Consider the following 13,175-nt stretch of genomic DNA (forward strand, 5'->3'; position numbering starts at 1 on the left):
TATATATATATATATATATATATATATATATATATATATATATATATATATATATATATATATATATATAAAAGAAAAAATACAACATAAAACGTTTGTATAAGAGGTCCAACTGAAACAATAAAAAAAACAAATCACAAGCAGCATACAAAGCAAAAAAAAAAAAAGTGTTATGCATAAAACCTGCCACTCACTGCAACCTACACATAATATTTTAAACCATGAGGACCAATACATCCATCGTGTGGACAGGGCGTCTGTGCATTGTGTACCTGCCTCAATTGTCTCCAAGTGCCTACTATATGCAGTGCACACACAAAAGATTACACATGCAATCTTATATTTTACCTGTACTCCCAGATACAAACAAATATTACCATGCAGGGGTACCAATTAATTCAACAATCAAAAGTGACAATTCCTACTATGCTTGTCATCATCATCTGATATTTTTGGAATGAAGATAATACATCTACCTTTTGAGTTTCACCGTTTATCAGTGTAATAATCACTTCGACAACAGTATGACACCTCTCAAATTTAAAGCATTGAATGGATATGTGCAACACACACTTTTTAAAAGAAGAATTGAGAGTCATTATCTGCAAGTCATTGAGGCTGCTCTGTTTCCCCTTGAACAGATCGTCTTTAATGGTCGGTTCCAAGCGTCTTTATTTTACAAGCTTGTGTTAAACTTCAAGGGCTAATCACGGACAACTTGCTTCGAACCATAATTTCATTATAGATGTATAATGCTGTCAGGACAAAGAAAAACAGCCATCAGCTCAAGTTCACTGAGTACTAAAGGCTTACTAATGTCTAGACTTGTTGGACTGTCTGTATGGCCTTGTAGCATAAAATAGTTCCAGTAGGTGGTGGTATACTTATACTATTGGTTCCATGTGTGGGTGCATGTCTAGAAAGCATGGTCCAGCAGGCAAGTCAAACTGCCTGAGCAGACGTGCCTATTTTTCTCACTCCCCGTATGAATCCAGATGAAAACAGAGCACACCTGTGTTTAAATCTGATAATGAGGCCACAAACTACAGCCTAATAAATCACAACAGATTTGAATCAACACCTCTCAGCCACAGACTCATAAATAACACAGGCTTCACAGTGGTTATTACAGGGCTTTTTTTCTTTTTTCTGAATTTCATCATATGGTTTATTATTTTTGTTCAGCCGATGCAGGTTCACTGTGTAGGAAAAAAATACATTATAATCATATTAGATCAGATTAACCTGAAATGAAGCCAAACACAGGAGGGAAATGTGTCTCAAATTGTTGCCCCTCCCTGCAGGTGTCCTCTGATTGATGAACACCGTGTTAATTAGGCCAGAGAACACCTTCATGAGTGGAGGGGGGGGGGGCATGCTCCTTTGTCTGCCGCTGGTGCACTGGAGCACAACTTTATATCTATAAGTTTCAGCAACAGACAACAACACCACAAAGCATGACGACTGTCAGATGCTGAACATTTCTCACAGACAGCATTTATCTATCATCACTCGCTGCCAGTAGCGTTCACCTCTGTGTGCCAGTGGCATTAGGGGCTTGCGCCTGGCGCAGAGCGCACGGCGTGCACATTTGGATCCTTTCAGCACAAATCTACCTCAGTGAACCTGACAGAAATTACGATGCAGACACACAAATATAGGCTGTACCGGGAAGGTGCTGCTGTCTCTCCGCTCCGGCTACAAATGTAGTCTTTGTTCACAGCCATGTTGCAGCCTGAGCGCACCATGGGGTAGCGGTGCCGGGCGGAGTCGTCCCCCCTTGTTCTCACATGTGCTCCGCCCGCCTGCGCTGATTGGATTGAAACTACCCCGGCTACCACCACCGTGTGAGAGGGGTTGTGTGTGTGTTTTTTTTTTATCACACTCACACTAAGTAACGCCCACCCAGATGACCGGGAAAGTCACTTCAAACTGAAAAACACGCTGCCTGCTCACAGACAACTCTGGAGGCGCTCTGGTGTGGAGGAGAGACGCTGAGTGTGTTGCCTTACCCAGACTGAGCCACAGCTTTTTTTTTTTTTTTTAATACCCCACACAAGTTTTAATACAGGTTGCGTCAGTTATTAACTTTACATGATTGAGTCTGGCATTTTTTTTTTTGTTGTGTGTCATTTCAATCTAAGCTGACGCACCAATCAAGGCTTGTCTCGGAAACTGCTGAGTGCGCTCACTGGATGCTTTGGATGAACAGGTGGCGCAAGCTCCGGTTCCCTTAATTTGTTATTAGGGGCGAGACGCAGGCAGCCCGGAGTTAACGCTCTGTACCGGACGTTAAGTATTTAATACCTGCCTGCCTCTGAGGTGGGCGAGAGCCGAGCTGCGTATTTCCTCCCCCCCCCCCCTTCCCTTGTTAAAAGGAGACGCTCGGCGAAGGAGCTGTGATGCCAGTTGCGGACAGCGACATGGTAGTGGACAACAGCCACGCGTTATATGAGGGCAAGACCCCGAACAGTGCCGGGAATGAGAACATCCTCCCGGCCTCCCTCTGCAGCCCTGCCGCGGACATCCTCAAGAACTTTTATCACACCAAGCGCGTCGGGAACTATCTGATCGGGCGGAAGCTGGGAGAAGGATCGTTCGCCAAAGTTAGAGAAGGTCTCCATGCGCTGACTGGGGAGAAGGTAAGCAACAGGGTTTGGACTGTAATGTATTTTTATTATTATTATTATTATCATGAGTTGTAATTTTTAAATGAAAAGTGAACTTTAGAGGAAAATCACGTTTTAAAGAAAAGTATCTGATTTTCTTCTAAACTGCATTAACATTTAAAGTCATGAGCGGCATGCAGGAAGGGCTCTGGTTTGGTTTTAAATGTCATTTGACTGGACAGTGTCAGCTGTCACTTGGCACATGTGTGCTTGGCAACACACTCTTCTCTGCTGCATGTCAACACTTCACCTGGTCATATTAACAACGGCGTTGTATGAGTTTTACAAGGTGTCAGTCCAGGTCTTACTGCTTAATCGGCTCTGAGCGTCTTCTTAGTGAGTGATCGGCTCTGTTTGCAACGGGAATCTTTGTTCATAATGAGCTCATGAGGCACCACCAGCTGTTGATCTCAGCTAAGGGCACAGCAGGGCTTGTTCTCCAGCCAAAGCTCTGGTGACAATATTTACTCTTTCTGTGTGTGGGAGGGACACAGAGAGAGAGAGAGAGAGAGAGAGATGCCTGTCTTTCTCCTAACATGTGTTGGATCATTTCTGAAACCTCTGCTTTGTCTGCTGCTGCTGCTGCTGCTGGTGGTGGTGGTGGTGCTGCTGGTGGTGGTGGTGATCTCACCGCTGTGGGCGCGCAAGCCTGTGATAGGGACACGGAGGAAAATGTCCGGCCTATGAGAGAGCGGAGCTGCTGCTTGCATATGAAATGATGTCGTTGATAAATGGGCTTCAGCCTCATTACGATTCCGCCAGCACAGGGCTTTGATATGGGCAACCATTGGCCACTGGTCGCCTTTGTCTCTCCAGGCTTTTTTTTTTTTTTTTTTTTTTTTTTGAGAGCAGCCGAGACATTTGCATTTTTAGAAAACCAGGCACTCCGCATTCCCTACATGTTTCTACATATATTTGTATATATGTGCACAATATATACATACTTGTGTGGCACTTAAATTCACATTTACATATTATAGGTTAGTTCATCATGAGCCCCCCCCCACCCCCCCCCTCCCATTCTGTTGCTGTGAGAAGAGAAGAAAGCACACCTCTCCTCATCCCTCCTTCCGTCACTCTCTTTGTTAAGGATGATGCAAACACTGGCAATCTCAAAGCCAAGCACATCACATGCCCCGCCCCCCCCTTTACACTCTCACTCTCTCTCTCTCTTATTCATTTGAATACAGGGTCCAACAGGCGGCGGAGGGGAGGGAGTGGAGGGCAGCGAGTTTATTCAAGCAAAAGGGCAGTCAGGGGGAAAGGAGTTAGAAGAGGACTCCCAGATCCTTTTTTTAGCATCACTCGAGAGTCAGTGTGGATGCAGGGATGAGAAAGACTGGGTGTGTGTGTGTTTAAGAGCAGGGGTTATGAAAGTGAGGCGAGGTGAGAGATGGTGTTGTTGTGGTCAGGGGGCTGGGGAGGTCATACGCATGTGTTTTTGATGTCTGTAACCCACTTTCCCCTCCATACTCCCCCCCTTTTCTGTCTGAGGGGCGCTTGATAAACAACTGAATCCCCCAGAAGCCCCCTGGCTGGGCACACCCCTCCCCCTCTATATCCCCCCCCCCCATCTCCTCATATAGACCAGCCTACTGTAAATACAGTGCCCCATCCCCCCATGCATACCCCGCACCCCTTCTCTTATCCACAGTGCTTGGCGTAAACATGGGCCATCTATTACTGTATCATGACAGCTCAGTGAACACACACACACACACACACACTCATGCACACACACACTCATGCACACACAGCCAGGTTTAATTAGCAGCAGTAAAAAGGTTTTCAGAGGTGAATCAATTATCAAAGATAAAAAGAACGAAAGTAAAACGGAAAGACGAGCTGAAGGACAGAAGAAAGAGACGACACACACACACAACCACTTTGGCCCTCACCATTTCATTAATGGATATGGTGATTAGTTTCACTGGTCATGCCTTTCCATGTCTGTGGGCTCTCCTTGAGATGATTTGCTGTATATGGTAGACACGCTCTTGAACTCAGTCTAGACGGGATACAAGGAGACACGGGCAAAGGATGAAACAGAGTAGACAAGTGTGTTATTGAATGCAATTAGCAAAGTGTTCGGTCATTCAGGTAAAGGACGTGTTCTGAGGCTTTTATGAGAAGATTGTGCAGGGTTGTTCTCCAATGAGACAACAATGAAGAAACAAAGACAGAGGATGAATGATGTTCAGGGAACGAGCGGGGCCCTCATTCATCCTGCCCTCCGTCTCGGTTCCACATTTGTCACCGCGTCTCGTGTGTGTTCAGCTGCAACTAAACTCTGTGGCAAATGGGGGAATATCAACTGTCCTTTTGGCCTTGGCGCCTTCTCGACAGATAGGGTAACATTTGCTTTCCCCTTAGTTTATGATGGTTCAGTAACCCTTCAAACACACACTCACACACACCTCCCCCTCCAGCAGCCTCAAGGCCCTGTACTGCCCGGGCTGCCCCACATTGGGAGCAGCTGTGAGGGAGAGGTCAGTGTCGAGTTATATACCCTGCTCGTCACCTGTTACACTACGATCCCCGGAAAATCTCCCTTCAAGACACGGGCAGTGCACTCGTGCTCTACTCTCCATGGGTATTATTCACCCCCCTGTCTCAATTTTCTCCAGGTGGCGGTGAAGGTGATTGACAAGCGGAAGGCCAAGAAGGACTCGTACGTGACCAAAAACCTGCGGAGGGAGGGCCACATACAACAGATGATCCGCCACCCCAACATCACGCAGCTGCTGGACATCCTGGAGACGGAGAACAGCTACTACCTGGTGATGGAGCTGTGTCCCGGCGGGAACCTCATGAACCGCATCTACGACAAGAAACGCCTGGATGAGAGGGAGACTCAGAAATACATCCGCCAGTTGGTGTTGGCTGTCGAGCACCTGCACAGGGCGGGTGTGGTGCACAGGTAAAAAAAAAAAACAAAAACGAAACAAAGCAACACTTGAAATATTACAAACAAATGTGGAGAGAAAGAAAGAGTTTGAGTTGAGATCGAGTTTGCCATCCATTGCTCAGAGCTCTGTGCTGTTTATGAGTTAAAGCTGACTTGAAGATCTCCGAGTTAGACATGATCCTCTTTCTCAAAGTGTGGGTTAAGTCCTTACTGTGCACATTACTGTTAATCCACAAATAACTAGATCTGTCCGCTCAATAACTGTAGTGAGATGATTTAAGAGGTTTCCCAGAGAACTGCTAAGAATTTCTTTTAAAATAAAAACAAACACAATTTTGTTTTAAAGGAAAAAAAAACTGCTGCATTTTTCTTCCGTTAACATAAACATCAGTTGTGTCTTATGATAAAATGTTTGATTTGATTTAGGGAAAACAACACATCTGTTGCATCTCTCTCATCTAAATCAAATTTCAGATATAAACTCCACCAGGCCCTCCCCAGAAATATTCAGTTCTTTGTCGCTCAGAGTCTGAGAACTAAATTTCTGTAGTGACTGTGTAACAGGATTTCTAACACTGAGGAGGGATCTGGAGGCACACAATAGACCCTGAAAATCAGCCAGTGTGACCCACATGGGGAGGGTTGTGTATGTATGCGTCGGGGATTGTCGGGGATTGTTGGGTCGAGGTGGGTGGGTGGGTGGGGGGGTCCCCACCGACCTCTGTCCTGCTCGTGCATTGTTTGACGACGGCTTAGATAAGTGATCTAATATAAACACTGAGACTGTGCTGGCACTGACGTCTCCTTTTTTCCCCCTTCTTTGTCTTCCAGGGACCTGAAGATAGAAAACCTCCTGTTGGATGAGCAGGACAACATAAAGCTCATAGGTAACTCTTACAGTTACTGCATCTAACCCACCTCACATCTCAGTGTTTCTTTTCTCTGTTCAGTTCATGCCGAATCCCACAAAAGAAAAAGAAAAATATTTTAAGCTGTTAATAATAAAGGCAGGCTTTTAATGCCAATTACTTTACAGTGGGAATAAAAAGATTTACTCAGTTAGAGTGTCACAGAGCACCACATGTGGTGAAGGGCTAAAAGCAATTAAATAAACCCTTACAAGCTCTCACCATAGTGCTAATCTGTTTCTGTTTGTGTGTGTAACGCTGCGATGAGGCGACTTGTTTAATGGGCGAGCTGAAAAGACAGTAATAAACCCAGAAACAACACTCACCCTCCCTCTGCTGTCCCTCAGACTTTGGCCTCAGTAACTGCGCTGGCATCTTGGGATACTCAGACCCATTCAGCACCCAGTGTGGAAGTCCGGCTTACGCCGCCCCCGAGCTGCTCTCCAGGAAGAAGTATGGGCCGAAGGTGGATGTTTGGTCCATGTGAGTGTGCTCTCCTTTATTTTTTTTAGAACCAGTTGTTGTCAAATATGAGAATATTTTAATACATTTATTTAAACGTCCACCCAGAGCTGAAGTGTATATTCTGGTCTTCCAGTGGTGTGAACATGTATGCGATGTTAACGGGGACTCTCCCGTTCACCGTGGAGCCCTTCAGTCTCCGAGCCCTGCACCAGAAGATGGTCGACAAGGAAATGAACCCTCTACCTCCCTCTCTCTCTACAGGTAAATAGTGAACGTACAGATGCACACCTGTTGTGTGTAGAGCGGTGAACAAATATATGAATCTTATACACCCCACAGATATGCCACTACAATACCCACCCAGATACTCGCAATTCACTGCAAGTCCAAATTCATATGGCACGTGAACAAGGTAATTTCAGGTTATATCTGCAAGAGTGAAGATGAAAGAATGTTGACATTTACAAGTGTCAACAAAAAATCCTGGTGTCTGCCAAGAGACGCAAGAGAGGCAGATTGAAATTCACAAATAAATGGCTACTGTGTGTTGCTGGACAGACTGTCAGCAGCCTTCTTTGTGGGCGTAAATAAACAGCAGACTCATGAAAAAGCCCCCGCTGCCTTATTAGCATTGCAGAGCTTTTTGTCTGACTACCCAACTGGCAGACTGTCCCTTAATGAACAAGGTCTGTGGCAGTCTGGTTTCAGTACATTTAATCTGTGTTTTTTGTTTTTGTTTTTTTTTTTAATGTCAACCAACTAAATAATAAGTATATAAAATGAGAAGCAAAAGGCTAAAACACTTGCAAAAAAAAAAAAAGGTGAGAATAGCAGCACCATCAAACCAAGCAATCACACAATATGTACCTCACTGATTTAGACTCTTTATTCATACTCCTTTAAATCCTCTGACGAGAAACACACTTACCTATGTACACACTCACACTTCGCTGATAAACACTTCTCAAGAAAGAGCGTGGCCACCTTGGCAGAAATACAGGTGTAAACACGTAGCCTAACCTTTCCTGTTAATCAAGGGTTACGAAGAACTTACTGGCATTCATTCAAAAGTATTTGTTGAGTGCATAAGAATCCCTCAAAACCCCGCCCACTCTTTTCCTTTCTTTCAAAGCCTTCTTGTTTATCTTTTATTGATGTCACTATAAGGAAGTAGAACTAGAGTATATTTGCACAGCCATATTTAAGGCCAGTTCGTGGGCTAAATGTGGTGGGACAATGTTTTTCTGTCAAGTAGCTTTAGAAAGTGAGTGAGGAAAGACACCATTATGGGAATCTAGGTGTTTCATTGACCCCCCCTCAAAGCAGTGACACACGTACTGCATTCACACCTCCTCAGCATGTCACAGCAGTGTCATTCACCAAATTGCAAAGTAAGTGATGGCTTAACCCATTTACGTAAGTACCTGTTAATCAAGCTAATGACACAGATATGTCATCTCATCTGTCTTATGCAATGACAGAATGAAAGCAGATGAGTAGGACGAGGGCCGGGCTTGTGTTTAGCGTGTATATGCGTTCTGCTCTGATTACTCATGGAAAATGGTGGCAAGTGGTTTTGTTAAGTGGCAGAGAAATGAGGCAATATCCCCCGTTGAGTCCCTTAGTTGTCAGTCATGAGAGCCGTCGCATTTCTGACATAAAATCTATACTAACATGTTTCAGTATTGGAAAACCCTCCACTATATGCAGTGAGCAGAGTGTTGGCAGCGTATGAATATCTGTTCTCTCCCTCCCTGTCTCAGCTGCCATCTGTCTTCTGAAGAAGCTCCTTGAGCCAGATCCCAACAAGCGTCCCAATATCCATCAGGTGATGGCTGACTCCTGGCTACAGCTGGCCAACAAGAACACGGGGGCACCATACCTCAACAGGTAGACCCACACGCACTTGAAATGCTTTGAGTTTTCTATGAGTTAAATTGAATGCTTTCCTCATTCAATTATAAGCGTCACAAAGCATGAACCGTCTTGCTCTGTGTTCAGGATCCACATTGAGGAAATAAACCACACGGTGTTGCTGCACATGACGGAGAAGATGGGCTACAAACACAGCGAGGTGCTGAGCGCCGTCCTCACCAACCGCGCTTGCCACACTTTGGCCGTCTACTTCCTCCTCAACAAGAAAATGAAGAGACTCTCTAAAGAGTACAGGGTAGGAGGAGCTGATGTTTTTCCAAAGAATTTCTAAGTGATTTTTAATGACACCTGAATTCAGTTTCTGTGCCTTGAGAGGTTTGCATGAGTAAATTACAAGGTATTAAAGTCTGGTTAAACAACAACATGTTTGTTAAATGATGCGGGCTGTTGTAATGCGTGCTTTGCTTGTTTGTCTGTTTAGGAGATGCAGTTCCAGGAGAAAAAGAAAGGAGAGAAGCAGAAAAACGAATACTTCCAGACCCAGTGGAGGAAGCATGTCGACAAGCTCACCATCCCCCCCAAACAGACGCCCGTCTACCTGGCTGTTAGCAAGGGGCCCAGTAAGGAGAAGAAACACAGGACAGGTGAGAATTTATATGATGCAGTAGAAAAAAACTTGAACAGTAAAAAAAAGAAAATAAGATTCAATACATTTCAAAACAAACACTTAATTTATTTTATCCATTTTATTTACCTTCATACAGGGTAGGTTGACTGAGCATACATGTTCTTGTACATCAACGACCTGTTTCACACACCCAGTCATCCGTCCATCCATCCATCCATCCACCCCTGCTTCCATTGTTTGTCTGTCCATCCATCCATCCATCCATCCATCCATCCATCCATCCATCCACCCTCCCACCCACCCATCCATCCAAACATCCACCCATTCATCCATCTGGGAGGAAACATCTTGGACGGAAGTTACTGGCCAATCATAGGGAAAACACCCAATCATTTTTTTAAAAAAATGTAATTCACCTTGTGACTGAGAAAGTGTAGTACAGAAGTAAGCATATAATTGGAATTGAAACCGATATGAAACTAGCAACACAGCAGCATTAATTAAAGCCACGTCTTTCAAACTAGGCCTGGGACTTTCAACAAAGAGCGGTAGGAGGTCGGAGTCTGTCAGATAAGACTTTCTAAAGAAGAGCTTTCAAGTGACAGACAAGGCCCTCGGGGGCAAAGCTGAGGACTAAGCTCCTTTCCCTCTGGTCATACAAGTGCTGTAGAGAAAGCTTTTCCAGATCTAGCACATCAGGACAGGCTGGTCTTAACAAGGTTAAAATCAGGACAGACTGTTCCTGTAGCTTTGCACCTGGTTGTTATATGGCATTAGATGCTTATGCCAGTGAGAGGTATGTCTTCACTGACTTGTCATGTGGAATGTGGACACATAGGGCACACACCCAGAAGTAAAGCAACAGCTCTCAAACTTTCATTCAGTTGTATCTTCAGCAAGTTGGGCAAAAACTCCTATTACAAATGTTTCTTTGACAAACATCAAAATGCAGTATTTCCACATTGTTACAATGCTCCTTATTTCCTCCTCAGGTCTATTGCGTGCCATAACTGGTGGCCATCGTAATTCACCTCTGGCACCACCCGGTACCGTTGCTTCCTCTTCCATGGAGTATCTAGAGATTCATCCTCTCTTTCCCAACACCCCTCAGCAACGGAGGCGATTGGCCACCCTCCCACAAGTCAACACAAGCCCAGAACACAACATTCCCGCTCCGCCGGCACCGTCACCAATAGGCATGCATTCCTTCGGCTCCCTCGCCAAAGCTGAGCAAATTGAAGACACCCCGACTTCCCCCTGGTACAAGCTGACCAACGGTACGCTGTCCCCACCCCGCCACGTGTCTGCCTTCCAACCCGACTCCTCTTACTTGAAAAAGGCCACGATCCCCAGTCCTCCAGTCCTCATTGTCAACCCGCAGCCCAAGAAGAGCAACTCCTCAGATTGGTGCGGTTCTTCTGACACCAGTGGCAGCCCCCCCAGCACCGTAGGAAGCCCTCCAGGGAGCTCAGCTTTCAGTCCTCCGAAGTCCGCCTTTAGTCCCCTCAACCCCACCTCAGCATTCAGTCCTCCTTCCAACAGCAGCAGCAGCGATCCCGACAGCCCGACGCATCGAAGCAAGTTCCCCTCTATGGGAATCGGACAGATCCTAAAGAAGAAGGTCCAGCTGCAGCCGTTCACCTTCCGACCAGAACAGGTCGTTGAGGAAGTGGTGTCACCACCTCCCTACCCCATGCAAACTCTCCTGTGTGCTTCAGGTGCACTCAAGACCCTCTGCTGAGGGATACAAGACAAAAAATAAAATGAAAGAAAGTCAGACTGAACTCAAGGCCCCTCTCAACATTTCATTTAAGTTGGAGAGGTCTTCCAGAGCGGCCTTTTGAACTGTGAACTGTCCCTTTATTGCGACTGAGCCACTTTTCATGAAAGACTTGATCCTTTCGAATGAGAAAAAAAGAAGAAAACAAAAGGGATTAGAATGAAAGTATATAATAGTTTATCTCTCATTACTGCTCTCCTTATGTAATAAGAGGTGGTGACACTGAGAAGATGAGATTTGAAACAGATCCCAGAGCAATGACTAAACCTCGCTGTGTCCTAGATACAGTGTGGACATGGGACATCATGTAATAAGGGCCTTGCCAGCAAGGTGTACACACACATGCACATGCATACACACAGAACACTGTATTATAAACTGAGTTAAGCGATAGTCTCTTATGTAATATTACTGTAACTGGTTACTAATTAAGCAGCAGACTGATTCACACCAGCTAACGGACCCCAACTCCTACCCTAACCCCGATTACATGTGTAAGTGTTTTGTCTCTGTGAAAACTCTATGATACCCACTGACTTCCAGCCAGCTGGCACCGTATCCTCAATGCTGACTGGATGAGAAGCTCACTGCACTATTCTTGAAAACCAAAACCTATAGTAACAACAGTGTTTACCATCTTTTACCTCACTGCATTATTCATACACTAATGTATAACCGCAGTTGATTGTGACATGCTTGTGTGGATTTTGCCACAGTGTTGCAGCGTCTGAGCGTTAGTGCCATTAGAATCAACACAATGAAATAGAAGTAGGTACCAAGAGTAGAGTCATACTCTCACTTTTTATAGTATTCTCATGAACTATCACTCAACACTGGTAATAAATCACAGCTATAACTTTTTATACACAAGTGTTACATCACCTCTTCAACCCACAGGGAAAACTCAAACTGTAAAAGTCTTAGTTACAACTTTCTCACAGCTGGATATGCCTATTCATAGTCAGTTTTGAAAAAAAAAAGAAAAGAAAAGATTAAAAAAATAGAGTATCAAAGGCCTTATGAAACTGATCAACCTCGGCAAAGGCTGAGGGTATGTAGGTGGGAAGAGCAGTTACTAGGATCACGTAACATCCATGAAAATAATTCACTTCCTTTCGTCTTAATGCTGTAGTTTGTGCAATAGTCTTAAGTGTTAACTGCAATGATGAGTATTTGCCAAGAGCTCTCTGAGAGTGATGTGAAAATTGTGCTTGTAAATAACAGTACGACTCCTGTGTTCCTGTCACTTAATGCCGTTCTGTATGAAGGGATTCTGAAACGTTTGTTGAGCCAACATCTTCGCATCGTAAAACTATTTGACTCTACAAAAAGGCTTCCAAAGGCACATGAGGCTCCTCACTGTTAAGATACTGTAGAATCTCTTCCCGTCCAAATGAAAAGTTGCATGCAATGTTTCACGAGTCGAACTGTACTGTCAACATTTGCAATTACGTCTTTGTACCTTTTTTTTCTGGTTGATACTGAGATTGATACAGACTCGGGGGTCTTTTATAAGATTTTGTAATGGATGGTTCTGTTTTGAGTGTTGAGAGATTTCTATGCTGTATAAAGTATTTTAAATATTTATACTGAATCCATTATGTGTCTGTCTCGTACTTAAAATGCACCTGTTTACCGTCTGGCCTCATTTTTGCCACATGATGTACTCTATACACTCACACCAATATACAACTTTTTTTTATTAGCTGAAAAAATATAAAACTAATACACTTAAATTACGATAATTAGGTAAGTAATTCCACATTAATTCACAGAATCCAAAATTCTTGTTAATTTATGTAAAATTCACACACTGCCCGGGGCATATAATGTATTCCTAAAGTTCTCAGCTCCAGGAAGACTTAATTAAAATCGGCCTCTCTGCTATGGTAGAGTCTGTGTCGCTTTTTACAACCTCAATGTGCCACTTGTCTCGCATACC

At 44.4% G+C, this 13,175-nt stretch overlaps 1 protein-coding gene across 1 annotated transcript; it reads left to right on the forward strand.

Annotated features, from left to right (window-relative positions):
- The first annotated feature begins 122 nt into the window (after nt 1–122).
- On the forward strand, nt 123–12,827 carry hunk (hormonally up-regulated Neu-associated kinase). Its single transcript, XM_071506267.1, has 9 exons — nt 123–2,642; nt 5,297–5,589; nt 6,409–6,464; nt 6,833–6,968; nt 7,084–7,211; nt 8,714–8,840; nt 8,952–9,120; nt 9,307–9,469; nt 10,446–12,827. The coding sequence occupies exons 1-9, from the start codon at nt 2,403–2,405 to the stop codon at nt 11,192–11,194; spliced, it is 2,061 nt and encodes a 686-aa protein (XP_071362368.1). The 5' UTR covers nt 123–2,402; the 3' UTR covers nt 11,195–12,827.
- The last annotated feature ends 348 nt before the right edge of the window (nt 12,828–13,175 follow it).

The sequence above is a fragment of the Trachinotus anak genome, unplaced genomic scaffold (genome assembly GCF_046630095.1).
Source record: "Trachinotus anak isolate AG129_WGS33_773 ecotype Australia unplaced genomic scaffold, CSIRO_AGI_Tana_v1 ptg000020l, whole genome shotgun sequence".
Taxonomy (NCBI): domain Eukaryota; kingdom Metazoa; phylum Chordata; class Actinopteri; order Carangiformes; family Carangidae; genus Trachinotus; species Trachinotus anak.

Coding starts and splice junctions, on each gene's coding strand:
- hunk (XM_071506267.1), top strand. CDS start 2,403: ATGCCAGTTGCGGACAGCGACATGGTAGTGGACAACAGCCACGCGTTA. Junction 2,643..5,296: donor ATGCGCTGACTGGGGAGAAG/GTAAGCAACAGG, acceptor AATTTTCTCCAG/GTGGCGGTGAAGGTGATTGA. Junction 9,470..10,445: donor GGAGAAGAAACACAGGACAG/GTGAGAATTTAT, acceptor TTTCCTCCTCAG/GTCTATTGCGTGCCATAACT.